General features: G+C 45.7%; 1 protein-coding gene across 2 annotated transcripts in view; it reads left to right on the forward strand.

Annotated features, from left to right (window-relative positions):
• The window catches only part of Cdyl (chromodomain Y like), a 140,438-nt gene extending 117,688 nt beyond the window's left edge, over positions 1 to 22,750 (forward strand). For both annotated transcript variants that reach the window (XM_051170029.1, XM_051170020.1), the window contains 5 exons: positions 6,575 to 6,831; positions 7,998 to 8,170; positions 13,042 to 13,252; positions 21,221 to 21,364; positions 22,270 to 22,750. In XM_051170029.1, the coding sequence (XP_051025986.1) occupies positions 6,589 to 6,831; positions 7,998 to 8,170; positions 13,042 to 13,252; positions 21,221 to 21,364; positions 22,270 to 22,428 (930 nt within the window). In that variant the 5' untranslated portion in view covers positions 6,575 to 6,588 and the 3' untranslated portion in view covers positions 22,429 to 22,750. The remainder of the gene's footprint in view (positions 1 to 6,574; positions 6,832 to 7,997; positions 8,171 to 13,041; positions 13,253 to 21,220; positions 21,365 to 22,269) is intronic.
• The last annotated feature ends 842 nt before the right edge of the window (positions 22,751 to 23,592 follow it).

Genomic DNA, 23,592 nt, shown 5'->3' on the forward strand with positions numbered 1-23,592 from the left:
TGCTTAGAAATGGGCAGCCGGTGGGTATGTCATCATCAGCCCTGACGCCATTGGCCCTGTGAAGGTAGAAGTGGAAGTTTGCTTTTCCTCCCACGTGATCACTTTCCTACTTTGGATTTATCCTTTGGTTTGAGTTGCAGCACACTTCCTATGTCTGTGTGACTGTGAGTTGTGTTTCCTTCTTTTTATTTAACTCGGCTCACATTCATGTGTCAGTGTCAACACAGTAGTCACGTGCAATTCTGAGTGTAGTATACATCATTTTCCATCCTTTCCTTTTGTTTTTGAGACAGGGTTTCTCTGTGTAGCCCTGGCTGTCCCGGACTCACTTTGTAGACCAGGCTGGCCTCAAACTCATAGCAATCCACCTGCCTCTGCCTCCCGAGTGCTGGGATTAAAGGCGTGCGCCTCCACGCCTGGCTGATTTGTCTACCCTTTAACGTTCTTTTCCACATGGAAACCATGTTGTATTACTTTTCATGAGACTGAGCTGTTTCAGGAAAACAATCAAGCATCTTCCTTTTTGTTTATATTTAGTGCATGGTCCAGGGCAACCTAAGGTTTATAATGTGTGTTTCCTCATCTAAACTCGTTCCCTTTTAGTTTATATAACTAGTAAGGCATACTTAATTCCTCTTAAAAATTGTAGTTGTATCTTTACTAGAAGTATTGATTTCAAGTCTGTTAAAACTTAAATTGGAAGATGTTGGTTTCTCCAGAATCATGGTATTTTCGTTTTTTCTTTTGTAATGTTCTTTGACAAATTTTTGATGGCATCTATTCATTCTGGTTGGTTTGTGTTTGAGATGGGGTCTCACTGCGTGAGAACTCACCACAGACCAGTCTGGCCCAGAACTCCCAAAGACCTGTCTACCCCTTCCTCTGTCCCCAGAACGCTGTCATTAAAGGCACACACCACCAAATATGGCCTTACTCGGTATATTTCATGAAAATTAAGTTTATTTCGAAATTCAGTGCCTATTATAGATACATTTTAATGTGTATTTGTTTCTCCTGCCCTTATACAACTGTTAATGCCACAGTTTAGCAGTGCTACAGATCAGCAGTATGGTTTGGTTCTGTCATTCTGTCACAGCCTGATGTGTGCAGAAGCCTTTGTTAGCGACAGCTCTTTAGCCTGCCTAACCCAACACTGAGCTTTAAGCACTTGCTACACTTCAGATCTGCAGTGTCCCTCCCCCACGTCCCATGTGTTATCTGAGGCTAGTGGGACCTTTAGGACTCAGGCCTAGTAGAAGGTGAAGGCCACTGGGGTCATGCCATCAGGACGCATGTGAATGTCGTCTCTTGCTTTCTCTTTTTGCTTGCTGGCTATGAGGTGAGCACTGTCTGTACCATGTGCTCTCACCTCGGTATGCTGCCCTGCCAAAGCCTCCAGACAGGGCCAGTTGATCATGAACTGAAACCTCCATAGGCACGAGGTAGGCTAGACCTTTCTATGAGAGCGGAGCCCAGGGCTCACATGTGCTGGGCTGGCACAGTGCCGCTGGACCCGCCTCTGCTCTTCATTGCTGAAGCCACAGAGACTGACTTGAACAGACGCACTTCTGTTGGGCATGTCCTTTCTTGGTTACCTTCTGCTTGTCTTATTTCTGCTCAGAGATTCATCTTGAGAAATAGTATTTTTCCAAACACTACCCCTTTTGAACATATTCTTATTTCCAGTGTATTCTAAATTATTTTTATTCATTGTTCTTGTTGATGTGAAAGTGAGGGAGAGATGGATTTTTTTTTTCCTTGTGATGAGTCCAAGTGGTTACTATTTTCTGCTTTAGTTAAAGGCACCATTCCATTTTCTCTCTCCTAGACTTGTACAGATGAACATAGCTGTTCTGTCCGCAGTGTCTCCCCCCAGCTTTTCAGATTTATGATTTGCCTGTGTCTGTGCATGTACATGTGTTCCACATCCATCTCGACTGATCTTTGTTAAATGGCCTGGCTTCTGGCTTTCCTGAAATATGGAAAACATCGAGCTCCTCTTCCTAAAGAATCTGCCCTAAGCCTCAGAGGTGTGATTTGTTGTTGTTGTTGTTGTTGTGATTTTTTTAAAAAACCATTTTTCCAATCTTAAAACTCAGTCTTTTGAAAATGCAGCTCTTTTAGATCGATTTCTTTAATAAGAAACATTTTCAACAACTACATTGCCCTATTTTGTTTTCTGTTGCTGTGGTGAGCACAGCACCACAACCAGAAGACACTCGGAGAAGAAAGGGTTTGTTTGCCTTACGGCTCATCATCAAGGAAAGCCAGCATTCGGGGCAGGAACCTGGAGGCAGGAGCTGGAGCAAAGACCACAGAGGAGTGCTGCTTCTGGGCGTCCTCCTCCTAGATTGCTTCGCTGCCTTCCGTAGACAGTCTGAGCCCTCCTACGTAAGCCAACAGACAAGGAAACACACCCCCATCAATACGCCCTCAGGCCAGGCCAGTGTAGGCAGTGCCCCAAATGAGCTTCCCTCTTCCAGACATGTCCACTTGTCGGTTGAAGCTATGACACACCTAGGATTTAGAAATAATAACATTTTAACTTGTTTCTGTTTGATCCCTTGTTGAACAGTCTGAGCTACTAGAGTACTGTGCTAAGCAAGACTTCCTGCTTCTTTCCCTTCGGGGGTAATTAGATGATAGTCTATTAGTATTGTTTGTCTCGGGTGTTTAGGGACTGGCTAGGAAGTCATGGCTATCAACTTAGCATGTCTGAATATTCCCCCTTATAGGTCTTTGTTCCCATTTTAGTCTTTACATATGGAAGGTAATTAATTTTGAAATGTCTTTCTCTGTTAGTCTCATGGCTTCTCATTTTGAGGTCTCTTCTTATTCAGTGATGTCATCTTGGACACCAGACTTGTTTTACTTTGTTAGCATTGGGTTGCTTGCTGGGTATTGTGGCTTTTACAGTTTAGGGTGTTAGGATTTGGTATATACTTAAAGATTTGTGAGGCAGGCGGTGGTGGCACACGCCTTTAGTCCCAGCAGAAGCAGAGGTAGGCGAAACTCTGAGTTCAAGACCAGCCTGCTCTATGGAGTTCCAGGACAACCAGAGCTACACAGAGAAACCCTGTTTTAGAAAACAAAAACAAATATTTGTGTGTGTTTGCTTTTAAATTACATGTATGTGTGTCCATATGTACATGGGAATGCAAGGGGACCAGAAGCATCACGTTACCAGAGCTGGAGTTACAGGCAATCATGAGTCACCTGACTGCTAGAAACCAAACTTGGATCCTCTGCAAGGGCAGTATGTTCTTTTAACTACTGAACTATCTGTCTATTCCCATTATTCTGGCTGCTGTAAGCGTTGTGCAGCTCCACACATCCTTTATGTTAGACCCACATAGCTTTGCTGCTGACATGTGCCTGTGCCTTGCTCTGCATGTATCGCCTCTCACGGGGCTTGGGCAGCTTCTAGGAGGTGATTTAACCTCAAAAGTGGTTTCCTACCAGACTTAGTACAATTATTCATACGTATGTCCAGACTGGTATTGCTTGAAGACTCAGTGGAATCTCAAAGAAGTTCTAGAACTTTCTCTCTCCCTGTATGCTGCTTTACGTCTTTGAGCATGTCAGTGTTTTCCTCTACCCTGCCTGCTGCCCATGGTCTAGAGACAGACAGTTGCCTATTGTTATTAGTTGCTGGTTGTACTAGTTGCTTTTGTATAGCCTGAGGACGGGGGTTGGGTGTTGGCTCACTGTTTAGGAGGGATTTCAGTCATCACTGTAGAAAGGCATGGTGGGAACAACTCAGTTCGTGGTAGGAGGAGGAGCCTACTTACATCTCAGCAAACCAAAAAAAAAAAACTGAGAACTGGCCAGAACCCGAGGTTAGGTATAACATAAACAAGTCTGCCCAAGTACCCTCCCCACATCCTGGTGCATGGCCTCTCCTAAAGATTCCAGCCTCCTGGGGCTCAAAAACACGTCTGCGGGGGGGGGGGGCATCTTTTAGATCAGACCATAACACTAGTCACTACTGGAGATGAGACAGCCCAGCACCTTCCTAGGTTAGAAACAGATGTCAGTCATTCTTACAAGCCTGCCCCCTTTGAAGCCGAGTTAGTAAGTGGCTTAAGCACCCATGTTCAGAAGTCTCTTTTTTCTCTTCAGTTTGTAAAAGGAAATCAAGTGTTCCAAAAGAAATACATGTTTCCTTAACAAACTCCATGCAGTGATGGCCAGGAGTGTCAGCCCCAAATTCTCAGAGGTAACTTAGGGTCTTGCGTTTTCTTAAGTGCTACCCTTTGAGCCCTGGATTTTCTGTTTGTGGTATAAAGACTAGTTCTTCCTGGGTCCAGTCATTAGCAGTCGATTACAGTTGTGTGGTTTTACTGTGGAGCATGAACACAGAGCCAGCATGAGACCTCACCTAGTGAGTTTATTGGGCTTATTACAGGAGCAGCTGCATCACCAGAAAGCCATGTTCCTAGACTTCGCTGCACTGCTTGAGGCAGCCCCACAGCTCAGAATACCCTCTCCCCAGCAATTACTATTGCGTATTTCACCTTAAAGAGAGGGGTCTCGTGAAATTTAAAAGGTTGGGGGAACTTTCGGAGTCTTGGGTAGTTTGTATACTTCTTGATTTCTCAGGAGCCCCCTTCTAAAATCAGTTGCAATATAGAGGTTCTGCCCCAGAGTGTTGAACTAGCTGCCTCTGGATTCGCTTTGTGATAACTGGACTTTGTAAGTAACTGTTGAGTAAGTGCTGTGAGCACAGGGCTGTAGGCACAAGTGAGGCAACAGTCATCTCACCCTCATAGGCCCGCGCGCACGTGTGTGTGTGTGTAAGAAAGTGTGGTGAGAAAACAACTGTTAGGAACCCTATAAAGTGAGTATATGTAGATGGTGATGATGGGGGCCAGGAAGAGGTGGGTAGGTTTATGAAGGACTTGCAGGTGATGCTAGGTGGACAAAAGTATACAGCTGTTTGAAGTCCTAGGACAAGGTGTTCTAGGCAGAGGAATGGTGTGTCCAGAGGTCCTGAAGTGGGCACACGCCTGGGTAGGTATAAGAGCACATGGCCTGGCTGTCTGGGGCAAGAGCAGAGGGGCACAAATGCTGTAGGTAACCAGGACTTACCTTGGTGTTGGTGGTATGGAGTGTCAAAGCTCGGTCTTATGAGCACTTCCTATCTAAGTAGTGCATGGCCATGTGCCCTGCTATTCACAGATGAATTATAGGGCCCACAGAATGTGGAATCAGCAGCATCCTCTAGCACAGAGAGGCAGTAGGTATTAGGTGGGTGATTGATTGATTGATTGTGGGCAGGGTCTCACTGTGTAGCCCTGGCTGGCCTGAACTTACAGAAATTATCATGCTTCTCCTCTAAATGGTGGGATTAAAGGCATGTGCTACCATGTCCGGCAAGTTGATTGTATTTGTACAGCCTTCAGCGATCTTATAGTCTTAGCTATAAAGGTTGTATTTTTACTTTAAATGAGTAGTCTATACCAGTTGTAGAAAGTAGTGGATTTCATTATAGCATTCAATACATGCATGTAATGTGCTTGATCATTGAAAAGAAAAGAAAAAAGAAAACCAATCTTGCAATGCTATTGCAAAACTGTGGAGGAACTGTCTACTGTCTCAGTATCATCTTGGGACATCAGTTTGTATATACAGATCTCCAACCCTAGATGCCCCAGCCCCTCTTCTGTACATATTCCCATGAATGTGTTCACTCTCGGTAAAGCCAGTGTCCCTGTCTCCTCGCCAGGATTCCCTGTGAACACCCCCATCCTGCTCTCTTCACATACACAATCTATTTTTCTGTATTCAAGGAATTACCTGGTTTCTGTTGACTGAACTGAGAGAGTCAGGGAATGGAGAGCCAAGGAAGAAGTGGGAATAGTGAGTGTAGACCAGGGACGCTGTGGTGGGCGTGGTGGAGAGAGCCCTAGGCAGGACAGGTTTTGAGCACCGGTTGGGGAGGATCTGGCAGAATAGCAACCTTTCAGCGCGATTCAGCAACATCCTGCCCGACAGGTGACATCAGGGGTTCTTTTCAGGAATGAAGAACTTCAGGTTACAAATCCTCTAGAAACATGCTGTTGTCTGGATTTGCTTGCCTGGGAGTGATACAGGCCACTGTTGCTAGAATTAACATATTGGACATTAGTGGTTATTCCAGTGTGCATTAGGAAAATAAATTCTTATGGCTCACAGTGATTCCTATGAACAAATAGTGTCCTGATAGAGAGTGAATTACAAGTAACATTGGTTGACTAGGAAGGAGACAGCCTTAACTCTTCCGTTCTCTGTCAGTTGATCTCATTTTCCTTTTCAATTTCTCAATGTGTGCTCTTCCTGAGACCCAGTCGCTAAGTCCCATTCTTTACGAGGCTCAGATCCTGGCACTTTGTTTCAGTGGGTACAGGTCCACCATTCTTCTTTTTGAACACTAGATAAGCAAGGTGATTTCTTTAAGAGTAAACTTGGGCATGCTCCTGATTCCTGGTGTTCTTTAACGGCGGAGTCCTGGGTTTGCAATGCACATCTTTGACACTGGGGACTCACTGATGGTAGGACATCACAGACCACTGTGATTTCAAACTCTTGGCAGGTACATCTCCGTTCATGGATGCACTGACAGCCAATGGAACAGCCACCATACAGACGTCCGTTACAGGAGTGACAGCTGGGAAAAGGAAATTTATTGACGACAGAAGAGACCAGCCTTTTGACAAGCGGTTGCGTTTCAGTGTGAGGCAGACAGAGAGCGCCTACAGATACAGAGATATTGTCGTCAGGAAGCAAGATGGCTTCACCCACATCTTGTTATCCACAAAATCATCAGAGAATAACTCACTCAACCCAGAGGTGAGAGACACATCCCAGGCTGTGGCTTCATGCCTCTCCGTACCCTGGTCTCCTGGCCTGCTTTGCCGAGTACCACTCTTCATGATCTTTCTAAGCCTTCTGGGGAGATGACAGCGGCTTCTCATCACACTTGTGGCCACAGTGACACAGGAGGAGGGCGCTAAGCAGCCACTCCATTCTCCTGTTCGGGGAACTGTGGCTCTGAAGGGAGCTGCATGCTCCCTCTCTTCATTCCCCATACCCCACCCCCCAAGTTATCTGTAGAACACAGGGCTCAGCCACCCCATGATCTCCCTAAAGTCACGTGGAGGTGTGCATGCACATACAGGCTCTGCATTAGCTAAAGATCGTCAGACTCTTGATGGGTTCTTAGTGGGTCTTCGTTCAGACCAGATAGAAGTATCATCTGCTTGTCCCGGTGCCATCAGCTTTGAGGCAGACACTGGTCCTTGTCGGTAAGTACATAGCAGTCGACAGAGGAGCTTTCAGAGATGCAGGGTACCCACCGTGTTCGCCAAGTTTGGAAACCGATTCTGTGAAAGCTCTAGAACCCAGTGTGTTTGAACTAGCATTGTACCTCACCAGAGTTTTGAGTTCTGGGTTCTGGTGGTTGATTGTTTGCCATGTGCACATCTTAGGCAAGTGGGTATCTGGCCAGAATCACAAAGCCTGGTCCTTGGTCACCTTTACCCTGTGGGTGCCTTTGTCAGTTATTCTGAGATACTTCAAGCTGTGTGTGCCCTCCCAACGCTGGTGATGCGGCAGATGATTTTAGACTTAAGTTCCCATTGTGTTAGGTCGCTAAGAAAATCGGCCAGAAACCCTAGAATGTATTTCTTGAAACTGGCTGAATGTGCCACCTGCTGTCCAAACTAGAAATTCCAGAAGATATCCGTGTGGAACAGCCAAGTGATGTAGATTCACGTGCTTTTCCACAGACGTTTGTAATTCACCATGTAGTTGTATTTCTGCTCCGTCCCTAGCACACGAGTCCATGGTATAGAAAGTGTAAAGCTTGCAGAGTAGTCACAGTCACAGTGGGCGAAGCGAGCTGTGTCAGCCTGGAGGTGCATTTATCTTAGACCTAAACTGTCCCATTAACAACTGCTCTGTAGGGTTCTGTGCCCAAAGTGCTCTTGACCACTTGGATTTGTGGTGACTTCCAGGTGATGAAAGAAGTTCAGAGTGCTCTGAGCACAGCCGCGGCCGACGACAGCAAGCTGGTGCTGCTCAGCGCTGTGGGCAGTGTCTTCTGTTGTGGTCTGGACTTTATTTACTTTATACGGCGTCTCACAGACGACAGAAAGAGAGAAAGCACTAAGATGGCAGATGCTATCAGGTATGTACCAACAGGCGTTTCCACTGAGCTGCTAAGGCTTTACAGGGGGCCAGGCTTCGAGAGAACAAGTCCATACAAGCTCCGAGAGTAAATGTGCTGAAAGGTGCTGGGAGCAAGATTAATTAATAAATAATACTTGCCCTGCACAGCTCACGAGATTCAGGACTGGCCTAAGCTCGGGGAATTTGGGGGCCATTGTGGTGATTTAGCCTACTGTGTACTTACGCTGTGTATTGTCCCCCAAACAATACCGCACCTGTCGTTATCCCCAAGCTGTCAGGCTTGGTGACAGTTCCATAAGATCACACTGGTTATGTTCTTGGTTTTGTTTTTAGTGCACGTTGTTTGTTTGCCCTGATTTCCATCCGACTTCACAGAGAAGTAAAGCAACTAAAAAGCCCCATTTCCTAACACTCTCCCAGAAAACATGCTATTGATTTACATGTGCTCCCAGTGTATTCTAAAATATATTTTAAATTTTTTTAAACAGTGATTAAAAACTGTTACTTTGAGACATGCCTTGTAAAGTGACTAAATTGCTTGACTTATGCCTTGCAATTCTGTAGTAAGAACACTGAAAAACCTGTCCTTTTTTTTTTTTTTTTTTTTTTTTTTTTTTTTTTTAGTCAGGGTCTTGCCGCATAGACAATCTGGCCTTAATCTTATGATCCTCCTGCCTCAGCCCTCCAAATACTAGAATTATATCCAGACCACTACTATGCCCAGCTTGAAAACTATTTTCTCAACATTTTTCAAGTCTACAGCATGTTTTTAGTTGTAGTCAACCAGCCAGTCCCAGTCTGAGCATTTTAAGCTATATACGTACAAGTATACAGATTTGGTTTTGGTTCTGTTGCGCACGTGAGTTGTACTGTTACTTGGCAGTTTGCCTTTTCCAGGCAGCATTGCCAGCCTAGAGACACATCCATCACCACCCGTGTCGTCACTACTATGTCCAAATCATTCAGAAGCCTTCCTTACCACCTCCACACCCCACTGTAGGCAAAGCACGTTTCCCTTACCGTGCTGATCACTGAGGCTTTTTTAAAGATGTGAATTTTAGTTAAAGTGAGTAAAGCCAGCCAGTCACCAACCAGGAAGGCCTGCCCATTATCCTCAAGGGACCCCCTGGGAACCTTTGGTGTTTGGATTTTCAATCTGCTACAGATTAGAACACTAAAGACTTGCAGGCATGCAAGTGCAGTAAAGTAGTTTGGATCTTCTCCCAAACTCCCAGCTCCTTGGAGAGCTGGAGCGGAGGTTCTGAGAGTCCACGGGCTTAGCATTGCCACCGTGGCACTTGGCCTCCTGGTCTCCTATAAGCCACACACAGCAGCATGGGGTGGGGTTTCGTTTGGTTTTCTGTATTGGTGGGTCTGGGATGTGACAGATCATCTCTTTGATAGATCCTCCAAACAGTTCCCACAGAAACTGCCTACAGGCCCTGGAACCTTAAACCTCGTAGTCATGAGACGTTGTCATAGCCTTACATAATATTCTTTATGATTTTCAAAATTAATAGACACTTGTGTTTAGGAAGTTATCCACCATCTATTCCAAGAGTGTCCAACCCATGGGCCACACACAGCCAAGGAGAACTATGAATGCAACCAACACAAATCATACGCTTACTTAAAACTCAGTGTTTCTTTGCACCTTGATTGCATAGTTCTCAGGCATGAAACTCGCACATGACAATATCATGTTAGAGTGTCAAAAGATTGCCTGTGCATGCTGCATATCTTTCTGGGTGTGATCATAACTTGATCACTTTTTTCCCTCGGAATTTTGAAATTGGATAGTCTTGCTAAATGTTATTCACAAATTGCTATTTCTGGTCTGTGATATAGTAGCAGATGGCACACACTTCTTTTCCAGGTAGAAATTAAATTGTTTGCTCACTGTGCCTAAGTCCTTGACAAATTGTCAGTACCTGTGAACAACTGTATAGCAGCCCTACACACTTGGCAATTGTGCCTCACGTGGTCCTTACACTAGGCCTCCATTCAGGACCAGTGAGCATGAACTTGAAGTTCATTTTTATTCAAATCATCTTGCCCTTATACTCACCATAGTTGCACACCGAAAAGTGTGTGTTCTGATAGCCCTGGCCCAGCAAAAAATTAAATTAAATTAAATTTTAAAAAAATAGGGCTCACCAGGTAACGTGTCTCAAATTTGTCTCCTTTTTCCAGGTCCACTTTCCATGAGCTTCTCTTCTGAATCTTTCCGAGGGCTCACTCTGCTCCTCCCTCCCTTCAGTGGGTGGAGTTACACCCACCCCTCCTTCCCTCCAGTGATGAGTTACAGTGCACAGCAGTTATTGGGATTAGGAAAATAGAAAACAGGGGAAATTTTAAGACAGATTCAAATCTCATTTCTTGAACTTTTAAGTAATTTTAAATGTTTGTTTTCTTCTTTTTGTTTCCCAGCCCCACCCCCATGTCCATCAAAAAGCTGGCTTGGTATTCTAGCAAACAGCCCAATCCTACCTCAGCAGGACATACTGTGTCTTTAAGCAAACGCGTTCTTGTTGATAGGAATTTTTCTTAACATACTTTGGCAGGTCAAATAAACAGTGAGTCCCGCTAGATTCCATAAGCCTTTTCCTTGATCATCTGTGTCTGTTTCTATGGTGCCCTTTGTCTCAAGTCCCTTAAAACTGTGAGGCAAAGGGACTTCATTGTCATGCATTTCTAAAAGTGAGAAAGAGGCAGGTTGAGTTACACACCAGGTCATTCCCTTGTCAAACCTGCTGGTGATAGTCACTTTGCAGATTCGTTGTAATAAAATATCCAGGACACTGGTAATAAAGGCGCAGGGACCAGGGATCTGTTCCCAGCACTCTGCTGCCCCTGAAACATGGCCTCCTCCTCCACTCTGTCAGCTGAGAGAGGGCAGTTTACAATCCCCAGGCTTGTCTGTTGATATCATGTTGATATCTGAATTAGCAAATGGCTTTCCTAGCTGGACTCTTGCTTAATACCAAGTCTTTCCCAACAAAAGCAATAGGCAACCCCTTTGTCTGTCACTGGCTCCTTGTTGGGGAGCATTGTGCCTGGACTTGATGCTCACCCTGGAGAGTTTCTACTAGACAGGATGCTCTGCAGGTTTGGGGTTTTCGGTGGGGCCCTTTATCCATTACCTAGGGTCACACATCACTGTGGTCTGGTTCCCACTAAAAAGGGGAGCTCTTTGTTCCAGACTGGAATTCTGACTCCTTTCAGAAAGAGCCATCAGTTCAGCTAATGTAACGTTACTCCAAGCAACAATAAAGTCCAAGTTTTTACCTTTTTTTCCCCATAAGATTTGAAAAACTAGATTTTTGTTTTATGCAAACATGTAAACTGATACAGCAGTAGTACACAAGTTATAAAACCCTTTTATTGTTTCTCTGTGGAATTATTTTAGCATTACCATCATTCTGTTGGCATTAATTTACCATCCCCTTGTGGCAGCCACTGTGAGTCCCTGGAGCACATATTTCGGGACTATCTGCTCTGTGCCCTGCAGACCACCATTTCAGCAGGGTGTCAGGAACAGCACAGGGCATGTAGTCCCAACCAGGTTACTGATCCTCAATCCCTAAAAGGCAATAAGACAGTGCTTGCTTCAAAAGCCTGCCCAGAAGGTTGCCTGGCTCTCTCACTATAACAAACCCCAGTGTAAATTTTCTCACAGTGCCTCAGGCTTTCTCATTTGGGATGCCTTAGTGCAGACCATTCATTTGAATGAGTTAATTATTGTCTGGTACCACAATTTCTGAATGTCTTCTGCTCAGGCTGAGATTAGCCTGGCGGCAAGCTGCTAAACTCCACAGTCCTTCATTGGTCACCTCTCTAGGGCCAGGGACAACCTAAACTGCTAGGTGTCGTGATTTTTAGAGATGCCAGTCCACTCCAGTGCTTTAAATGGCCGAAGTTATGGAAAGCAATTTGTTGGCTCTTCTCAGTGCTAAGAGTAGGCCCAGGTTTAGAATCCAGTCATGAATAGCTCTAGGTCATCCCACTATCGCTCATTACACCAGCAAGGAATCTGGTCTGTATTTTGGGTCTTTCCCTTTGCTCTACTGTGTTAAATCATAACAAGGAGCCATCTCTAACTATATAGCCAGCTTCTAGATGTGAGAGAGGAAGCCCCGCTGGGTGTGGCACCGACCTTCCCCATCCGGAAAAGGGACTTGCCTTTCCAGCCTGAGCCCAAAGCAAGCCCCCAGATGACACTGGCTGCTATTACTAGCCATGCACATCCCCTGTGAGGACACTGCTGTCCTTTTGGGTTCCTGCTGCAGTAGGGCCACACAGCACTTGGTAGAGTCCACATGCAAGCCCCAGAGTACTCACTGGCCTCGCCTGCCAGTCCACTGTCTCTATCTCCTGGAAGTCAGTGTAGTTCAGGATAGATTCAGGTTATCTCCAGGTAGCGGCGGTCAGAAGTCACCTGCCAGGGCTTGGTCTGACCCCGTGCTTTCTGGTGCCTGCCCACTATCATTCATTAAACATCAGACATTCTTGGTGTGTCCCAAACCATGCTTTGTCGAGATCACTCCTTGATTGGTCAGGAGTGAAATGTGGGTGGACTCCTGGATCAAGATGTGTTGGCTAGAAAGCCCAAGCACCAGCCACAGGTACAGAACTTAGGTCAACACCTTTCTCCAGGTGGTGGCCAGGCTGTCTTTAAGCCTTGCATATATAACATATAGTAAATAAACCCATGGCCCACAGCTTGAGAGAGCACCCTAAGCAAATCTCATCTCTTAAATGGTTTCCATAGAGTTTACATCTTGGTAAATTGAATTCCATGATAGACTTTTTTTCATCTGCTCGAATATGCAATGTTTTCAGTAATTCCCCATTTATTTTTCATTTTAGAAACTTCGTGAATACTTTCATTCAGTTTAAGAAGCCTATTATTGTAGCAGTTAATGGCCCAGCCATTGGACTAGGAGCATCCATATTGCCTCTTTGTGATGTGGTCTGGGCTAACGAAAAGGCTTGGTTTCAAACACCCTATACCACCTTCGGACAGAGTCCAGATGGCTGCTCTACCGTCATGTTTCCCAAGATTATGGGAGGAGCATCTGTGAGTACCATTTAAAACAAAATCTTTCTAGATGTCCTGAGGAGACCTAGCTTGGTGGTTGTTGTACTCGGTGTATATAGTGTGCCATTCTGTGGGGACTTCCCATACCAGCTATGCAAACGGTTCGGTTTGGTTCATGAAATGCTATGAACTAGTGTGCACCATCCCTGGAAGCTTAGGGCTCCTCATAGTTAACACTGGTGCCCACTATCCATCGAAAACCTTTCACTTAATGGGGCAACGTGCGTAGGAAAAGAAAGGGCTTCCCCACTTCTGTGGTTTTGGGCTTTTTGTTTTTTTTTTTTTTAACCATTTAAAGAAATCCATCTGTACTAGTTCATGCTTACATTGTAGCCTGTGTTTGACCAGCAACTACAGACTTGAACTAAGACAAAAGTAATATGAATGGGCTTCTCCCAAAGCAGGGCTCAGGTGACTTCGTCAGGAAGCGTTTCCGACAGCAAGTACCTGGTGTAGGGCTGTGTACACACACACACCACACACACATAGCTCTGACACATACCCTGTACTATGGACTTGCACGGCTGCTTCGTGTCCGTCATCACTCTGGGCCTCACAGGAAGAGTGTTGCCCATTAACACAGTGACAGAACTAATGCTTTCCCTGGCGAGCTGACAGCCGTCTGCTAGCGGTACCATTCCCTAATGGGGCAACAGATTTCTCTTGGAAGGGATCACAGCCACTTGTCACTGCCCACCGGTCCATTCCCTTGCTGCCGAGACCCACCTCTTGCACGATTAAAGGAGGCAACATCTCTTCTGGTCCCCAAGAGCCTCTTCCCTGAAGACATCTTCCAAAGGAAGGTTAGGCAATAAGAAGTTTCCAGCAAAACTATCCAAAAACTACAAAGAAGGGAAAGGATATTTGCTTCCTGTTGGTTGTGGTGGAGAAGCCTAACAGATAATCCCTAATGGCAGTCAACCTGTAAATAGGGCGCATGGACCTTAGAGCACACCAGAAGGTGCAGAGACAACCACAGCATCCAACACTGCGGACCCTTTGCCAAGGAACAGCACCGAGTCCAGCCAACAAGAGAACCCCACACTGTACCCGCTGAACTGTTTTCCTCAGGTGCATCAGGGACATGGGAGATGGTGAAAGATGGGACCGGGCCCTGAGTGGGCTCCTGGGTCACAGAAAATACACCAGTGGGGAAGCTGACAAGATCAGTACCATTTCATCATAAGATGTAGCTTATCAAGAAGGAAACCTAGGAAGATGTAGGGGAAGGGGAGCTCTCGGCGGAGCGGTTGAGGCTTTTCCATAAGTCTAAACTTATTTCAAGTAAGAAAATATGTCTTAATAGCATATGAAAAATGAAGGCTAGTAGAACAGACCACCCTCTACTTAGAACGTAATGGCTGCCATTGAATGAGAGAAAACCAAGAACCTCCTGCTTCACTCAAGTCTGACCATGCGGCTTTCCTGTTGAAGATATGACACAGCAGAAAGGTCTTTGGGGTCTATATGTACTGCCAGCGAGAAAATGACGCCTACTCACTAAATCTCAAACACATACACTCAGTGGTCCTGTCACCCCTGCGTATCATCCTGGTCAGGGCAAGCACCCTGATACTCTAGACTCCCAAGCCTGAGCACCTATGGCTGGGAGAGGCCAAGTGCATCGGTCCTCACAGGAATTGTCAAGGCAGCACCAGGAGCTAACAGCCTTGTGTCCTTAGAAGTGATTCCACACAAGTATCTCAGCTTTGATGTCTCCCACTGGGAGGACAGTCAAGCAACAACAGCAAAGTCATGTGATGTCTTAGAGTCTCTTCTGAGATGCTTCATCCCTCAGGTCATATGAATATCGTACCAGGACCACCATGGTCAACAACCAAGACTAGCCAGTGATAGTAGTTGCACCCAGTGCAGTGCCTTTTCCAAAATTGAGTTCACTATTGAATTATAGAGCACGTTGCATTCTTTCCCATCTGTTCCTTCTTCCTCTCCTGTATGCACCTCCAGCCTACACACCCTTTCCCACCTTCAGGCTCCTGGCTATTTGTCAAGGCCACATATCTGCTACAGGTTCCTATTATCCTAACTTAGACTTGCTTCCATATGCCACTTAGATAACTACACACCCTCACATTTGTGGTCATTTTATTTACATGGGCCTGGTATACATTCCCAATGCAATCATTTGATGTCCCCAGATACTAGATCCATCATTTGCTGCTAAGAATGGTCCATTCTTGCTCTAGAACGCCAGGGCTAAAGTGCAACCGATCGCTTGGCATTTACCACAACCTACATGGCATCTTGTCCCTTTTCTTCCATGGTCACCAACAACAATTTTGTTCTGCCACCTTCACTGACCCTGGGGCCACTTTCTCCTCCCTAGAGACATCCAACGAGCGAGGGCAGAGTGCTCCCTGGGGAACTTGCCAGTGATTCAATTTGTGTCCTGGAGAACTCCCAAGTGAGTGATGCCATAAGTCTCCAGCAGCCTCTATGGACCAGTCGTTACTTCACAGGTTGCTAGGGCAAGAGAACTGACAAAAGCGTTTTATGGAAGGAATTATTTGGCTCACAGTTGGGCAGTTGAGGCAGCTAGTCACGTGGCATCTACTGTCAGAGAGTGGAGAGAAACGATTGCTACTGCGTGGACTTCTCTCTGGGACCCCAGTGTATAGAGTGATGCAACCCACATTTAAAGCGGGGCATTTGAAAATTCCTCAGACTTATCCAGGGGTTTGTTTCATGGTGACTCTAAATCCCATTGACAATCAGAATTGGCCATCATAAACCCACTCCTTGTCAACTGACAAGCAAATACTACTTTTGAGCTAGAGCTTTTAAGCTGTAGCCTTCCAGTCCATGTCTATGGCCATCTCAAGATGCAGAATGCATTTAGCCCAACTGCAGCTCTTCTCCTTTAAAAGTCCAGGTCTCATCTGAAATGCAAGGTAATTTCATGCTATAGACACACACTTCCAGGATGCAATAGTCCAGAGCTTATACTCACATTCCAGCAGGCATGTGACTGGACCAAACCTAGCCCATCAAACACCAAATCCTGCATCTGTCCCACCTCTGTCATCTGGGGCTAATGACAGAATTGTCTGGGCTACAAAAGGACCATGGGGGATTACCTGACCCCCAAACTCTGCTGTCTGCAGCACATACAGCCTCCTGATCCTGCTCTCCCCTGCATCCCAGAACCACTATTACACCTTAGACTTCATCTCCAGATCCATGCGGTAGCCTTTCAGGGCCTCAGATCCTGCCGAACACTGCCTGTCTCTGGAACCATGGAACAGATTCTATGACCCTGTCCATCTTGTATCTTTACACCTACAAAGTCAAGTACTATATGGACAATGCTCTAGTTCTGCTACCAGCCCTCGGTGTGTGGAGACAGGTCCCGGTGAGCCACAGCTCTAGTGGCATGCATGCCTTGGCTGTATAGCATTTACAAAAAGCACTTTCTGAGGCGGTGTTTCTAAGTGAGGAAGCCATTTTTCAGCCATCCCCGTTCAGGCTCTCCTTCCTCTCTCATCCTCAGGGCAGCATCCCCGATTCTCGATGCAGACTGCCAGGCTTCTCTCTGAGGGCACCAATTTCTTTAACTATCACATGAACCTTCTCTGTTTACCTTGCACATTTACATCCTTTTCTCTATGAGCCCGCATACTCTTCGTGACATTTCTGCTCCTGCCACCCACCAAGAGCGCTGTCTTGTCTTGATATTTTCCTCCACCAAACAGATGAGTGAGTCCATTTGGGTACTCAGCATCACACAGGGTTTTAACACATGAGTGGAGTGTGCCCAGATTACTGGCCAGCCTTTCACCCAGTTCCCACTGGACCATCAGGAGCCAGGCCTGTACTGTCCCTGTTTTCTCTCATCGCCCTGGTCTTCTAAACTCTACCTTTTTTATAGCTTTCTAGGGATTTTCTAGACCACAGTCTAACCACATAGTCAGTGTTATCACAGTATCAAAGCCACTCCTGATTCCAACAGTTAATTTCCTGTATTAGTTACTTTATATATCACCGGAGCAAAATACCTGACAGAACAGCTCAAGGAAGGGCTCGTTTCTGATCACAGTTGAAGGTGCTGTCCATCGTGGCACAGGGAGCTTACGGTACCCGTCACATTGAGAGTAGAGATAGGGGACTGCTCCCGTCCAGCTGTTTCCTGCGTTTATTCACTTCAGGATCCCATCCCAGCGATAGCGTCTCCCATTTTAAGGTGGATCAGTAAACGAGCAAATCTTTCATAGACTTTTGTTTCCATGGTGTTTGTAAATCCCGTCAAGATTAACAATCACAGGCCATTCATCACCAATAAAGTCAGGGTTAGGTTTCTTGTGAGCTGTTGTTAAAATAGACCACTTGACAACAGTTATTTCCGATTCTGACGATAAAGAAGCCTTATCACCTACCTACCTAGCTGAATTTGAAAACTTGGCAGTGTATCCGACCTGTATTGTATGCTCTGTGTAGACAGGCAATGGGTAAAGGTGCATACAAAGGCCCATCTGAAAGAAGTATTGAACAATCTTGGGCAGGCATATACCACTCGGTGGGTGGGTTTTTAGAGCCCTTAAGCCAAAAGCTGTCCATGTGGAGAACTCAAGGATTCTCTAGCCTTGGGCCAATGAAATGACCCAGCAGACATGCCGTAGTTCTACCGTTGGGATCAACATAGTGGGAGCAGAAAAACTACTCCTGGCATCCTCTGCTCTCAAGAAATGCATTGCAGTGTGTGTGTGGGTGTGGGTGTGGGTGTACACCTCTCACACACACAGAGTATAATTTTAAAGTTTAAAGAGTTCACTAGCCTTGGAAATTTTCACAAATAGCTTGAGGTTGTTCGACATGAGCGCCTCCTCTTTGGTGGGTAGTTTCCTTGGTAGATGAGTCCTGACCAGTAATTGCTCTTTGTGTCAACCTGGAATCTGATGGTACAGCTATTCTCAGCTGTGGTCACATGGAGCATATAGCCATGGCTAGAGACACTCCAGGATCCCACAATTGAAGAGGTGCTGGTCACTAGAAATCAATGGTGCCACTCCACATCCTCCAACAGAGGACTGTACCCCAAACACTCACTGAGCCCAGGATGTCCCCAAAACCTGGTGAAAGCCTGCTCTGAAACAGCAGGGAGCCTGCCATACGTGGGGCAGTTCCCACCTGTGAGCAGTGTATCTGACTAAAGCAGCAAGTAACTGAATGCTGTTAAGGTGACTGCTAAAAGCACTTTCTTTGGTGGCCTTTTGGTATGTTTGAATGATCAGAGCCAGAGGCAAGCCTGGATGGAACAAATTTGGCTTTCCCTACTTGGGGTGTACAAATTCTGCCAGGAGGTTAACTGAAGGGATGCTGTCGTCAGGAGAAAATGACCTACAGCGAGACGAGCTGAGGGAGCCTTCCTCTGTGTGCCCCACAGGAGGAGACACTTGCCTGCCTAGTTCCCGGTGGGTGTGACTTTAGCTCTGCCATTCCCCACACCCATCAGACATCCAGAGAGTACCTACTGTGCACCATACACCTTGTCACTGTCCCATTTTAAGAGTCCACACACATACCTGTGTGCTCAGGAAGTATTTAGGACCAGTACAGTGGTTGGAGCTTTGGATAGCCTTTGCTAAGGGACATGCAAAGGATGACCCAGGCTTAAACTCAGGCGACCCTCTGTGCATCTTTCACTACCAGGTCCTAGTCATGTTGTAGTGGAAGGTGTGCCTCACCAAGGACTGATTTCAAACCCCAAGTTCACCGATAAGAGCTGTCTTGACTATGCCCTTAAATCTTGAAGCAGTCTGATCTGCCCTCCTTCCTCCCTACACCTTTAAAACTTTCCATTTTAAGAGCACAGAGGAGTGGCAGGGTGGAGTTGAGTCTGTTTAGTCTGACCAAGGAAATGGCTTTTCTTAATGAGTGTGTGTTTGTTGGTGGTAGTTGGATTTGTGTTGCAGATTATTGTGATTTCTTTTGGTTCTTCATAACTCTATCGTAACAGATTCGCTGCCTGTTTAAATGGGATATGCATTAGCAGCCTTGGATCAGTCCTGTCTCTTAAGCTCTTAAATAAAATTTAAAATTCCTTTCATTGCCCTGCACACACCAACCATGTGAGGGGGTGGGCAGGGTGTAGGCAGCAATGACACAGACTATAAAAGACTGTCTAGAAGCAAAGGGTTGTGGAGCTAGGTGGGCCAGGAGAAGGGAGATGAGCTACCAAGACAGTGTGTAGGCCCAAGCAGAGATAGTTGTGATTGGCCCAAACTGGAAACAAAAAGAAAAGACTGGACACAGGAAGAAGCAGCTGTTGGGGCTGGGAGCTACTTTCCAGAAGGCAGAGCCTGGCGTATGTGAAGGGAGATGTGTTAGGAGACTGGAGCAGGAGGCTCATGAGTTCAAGGCCAGTCTACTCTGTCTCAAAAGTGGGGAAGAGAAGGTGACTGAGGACAGATGAAGACCACGGGAGAGCCAGGGAAGGAATGCTCAGAGATAGCCTTGCTGGGTCGGTAAGCTCATTAGTATCTGCTGTCTTGAGGACACACTTAACTTACATGACTGAGTCATCAAAGAAACACAGTCCTGGAAAGAACATTCCAGTTACTCTAGAGCTCTTCCTACGGCATGGGGGTGGGAGTCTCCATTCTCATTTTTTCCTCATCTCCTCATCTCCCTGGACTATTCCTGTGGAGAAACTGCCTTTACCAAAATAAGGTCAATTCAAGGATTTTATACATGTTTGTGGATGATCTTTTCACTGAGAGGGCCTTGTCCATTCATAGAGCATCATGGGCTTGTGAACTTGTACAAGACTGAGCTCAAACGGCTGTCTACACTTTGGATGATGCACTCAGAACCTTGCAGACTCTTGTGAGGAGTCCACACACACACATGCACACACCTGTTGCAGTGTCTGCCCTGGTGGAAGGGCAGTGAGTCATCTGCACACTTGATCTCCAGTGTGTGCTGTGTGCTCTGTGCAAGACTCAAATACTCAGTGTGATGCAAGTGTTGCATCTGGTCACTGTAGGGCCTCTTCATAATTTTTGCCTCTGAAAAAAGGGAGTTAGTTACCTAATGTATGTTTACCTGGGCCTGAGAAGCTTGTGATCAGGTCGTCAGGACCACTGGGGTCTCACAGATTATCTGCCCAAGACAAGCCACGACTGGATTATGGCACATCAGCTGCTATATGGTCTATTGAGCGAATGTTCCTCTTCGTCTTAGCTTGCCTTAGCAACTATGACCAGTCATTTGTGGTAGGTGTTCCATATACTTTATGCCAGGACTTTAACAGTGGCCTCAAAGTCCAGTATATACCTCTGTCCTTTTTAAAAGCAAAGTTACAGTGGTTTTCTCCAGTAAACCTTGTACAGTAGCTGAGATTCTCTTAGTATGTGTGACAGTAACTGAAGCACACTCAGTTCATCCTGGACAGTTAATACCTATATGACAAACGCATGCCTTCTAAGGTGTGGCCCCTTCAGCCATGATATGCTATGATGTCTTTAGAACATTGTCAGGAATATTGTCAGGAGCGCCTCTGCTGGCTGGGCGTGGAAAATACGCAGTTTTACGTTGGGTTCAGTTCAGTGTTAACATACTCGTTAGTGGCTCCAATACCCAGGCTGCATTTTAAATGAGATCACTTGTGTGAAAAAGTTACACCAGCAACCTCAGACTGACCACAAAATAGCCTCTAATTTGGGTTTCATCCAAGTCCGTGTGAATTTGAATTACATCATGAAGCAAGCTTTTGATTTAAACTGGCCCATGGTGTTAACTCTTCCTATCCACCCACTCGGTGATGGCTTGATCACGGTCTACTCTTCGTGACCACAAGAGGATATGAGGCAGATTCTGACGTCTTCAAAAATCTGTCCTCAGCCTGGGTTTCTGAGGGTCGAATTTCCAAGACATCTTCTCAGCTCACCTCGCCTCGTGTTTCACAGCATGTCAACTCTTTCCTCATAGGCAAATGAAATGCTGCTCAGTGGGCGGAAGCTGACGGCTCAGGAGGCGTGTGGCAAGGGCCTGGTCTCCCAAGTGTTCTGGCCCGGAACCTTCACCCAAGAAGTCATGGTTCGAATCAAGGAGCTGGCCTCATGTAACCCAGTTGTACGTCAGAGTGTTTTCTTTTGGTTTGTTTCAATAATGAAAGAAAACCTTTTCCACCACAGACATTAAGTTAGATTGGTACCATGTTCCAGATCTGTTCACTTGGTCTTCCCTGTGGAAATGGACACCAGCGTGACATTTGGTACTTCACATATCCTATGCAAGGCTATCACATCCTGGTGTCTTTAAGTCCTCTCTCATACAGGCACCCGCTTAGGTGCACATAGACATAGACATGCTGAGTAATGAGTCTTCTAACAACATTCACTGCACTTAGTGTGATCCCATCCTACTCTCATCTAGACGGCAGCTATAGGAGCAACCATCACAGTTAAAATTAGGCTGTGCTTTGTTTGAAAAATTGCATCCAAAAGCTCTCTAAGGATTTTCATTGAACCTCAGTAGCACGGCGGATATCCACTCCTGGTCCCGTGCTGCGTCCACGGCTAATCACTGCTAGATACGGATCAGTGTAACCAACCGCCTCCCTTTGGAATAGTTTGAGCTTTTTCAAGTCCCAGTATCCAGTGTTAATATTCTGACATCCCTCTGTACCCACGATCCGTTCCTCCGCCATGGATAGCAGAATGTAGGAATGCTGAAATCCCCTATAGAACATGGCCTTATATTCTACAATATACATAAGGCGTCTCTGTAGATGATTTACGGTGCCTGTTGCAGTGCAGTACTCTGTGACTAAATCCATGCTGGGTTATGAGAAGGGAAATAAAGTGTGCATGTTTTCAGTCCAGGGGTGTGGAACTCAGAAATACGCAGGGCTAACTACTCTAAGCTGTGACAGAACTGCCATGTAAAGATTTAGTGGCTGTTCTCATTGCATGTGAGAAAACGTTTAGCGCCTGTAAGCAACCAACCTCCTTACTGACCGTTCGTCACTGCTGCAGGTCCTGGAGGAATCCAAAGCCCTGGTGCGCTGCAACATGAAGACGGAGCTGGAGCAGGCCAATGAGAGGGAATGCGAAGTGCTGAAGAAGATCTGGGGCTCCGCCCAAGGCATGGACTCCATGTTAAAGTACTTACAGAGGAAAATCGATGAGTTCTGATTGGCAGGCTGAGCCCCCAGTTGCCAGTCATCCTCAAGCTTGGAAGCAGGACTGGAAACACCCAAGCTATTTATTACCGAGGAGTTTTAAAGTACTGTAACTTTAAAATAACTACAAAACTTCTTTGTCCAAATGTCTTTATTTTATACTCATGTATACACAAGTATAAAAATGGGATTGAGCACTAGGCTGCTCTCGGAAGCTCTAATTTTCTTGTAAGCTAGTTGTGGGGGTTTTTTGTTGTTGTCTTTAAAAGAACTATGTTTTCATTTTGGGTGACAGAAGAGCTTTGATTAATGTTTGTTTTACCTTTTTTTTTTTTTTTTTTTTTTTTTTAATGTAGATCACAGACCCTAAAGAGCACTAGCCAGCCTCGCTGCCACCCAGCCCCTGCCTCGCCCCATCCCACTGTAGAAACAGATTCGGAATGTCTAAAACCTGTTCCCGTCTCTGGGGTTGGGGGTAGGGGATGCAAGTACCTCAGCGCTGAAAACAAATTAAGACCAACCCTGTAGGAAAAGCATCACTGATGGGAAGTCCCACATGGACTATGGGTTCATGCTGAGGGGCCCACTGATTCTCCCTTTCTTTAAATACCCCGTTCCTTACCCAGCTAACACGAACAAATCAGTGTCTCTGGAGAAAGCGGGCGATGCAGCATTCGCAAGTCACTCCCGGAGCAAGTGTTACTTGCTGAGTTATAAATTGGCATTAGTGGGTTCAAATAGTTTTTCTGATCCTTTTGGAAAATAACTACATAGTGCTCCTTGTGGCTGGGTGAGAAAAACTACTCCGCATCATTTTGTTTGTCTCTCTGCAGATATAATTGATGTATTACACCAAAAAAAGTATTTTTTATGTTTATAAAGTGTAATTTTTAGGTTCATTTAGAATATATTTTATTTAATTTAAAATTCTCTTGGCACACTATTAAATACAGAAACTCCTTTCAAAACAGAAAAGAACTACCTTATACTTGACATCTGGTGTTCGGTCTCTGCTTTCGTGTCTGCCGTACACTACACACGGCATCGTGTCCACTAGTACCCCGTGGTGTGGGGACTGATTTCCTGACCACAGGCGCCTATTACTACTTAGGCTTCTAGGCTTGCAATCATATTGAATGTATGAAGATTGAAATAAAATCAACCTTATTTTTGTACA

Source organism: Acomys russatus, chromosome 3 (genome assembly GCF_903995435.1).
Source record: "Acomys russatus chromosome 3, mAcoRus1.1, whole genome shotgun sequence".
Lineage (NCBI taxonomy): Eukaryota > Metazoa > Chordata > Mammalia > Rodentia > Muridae > Acomys > Acomys russatus.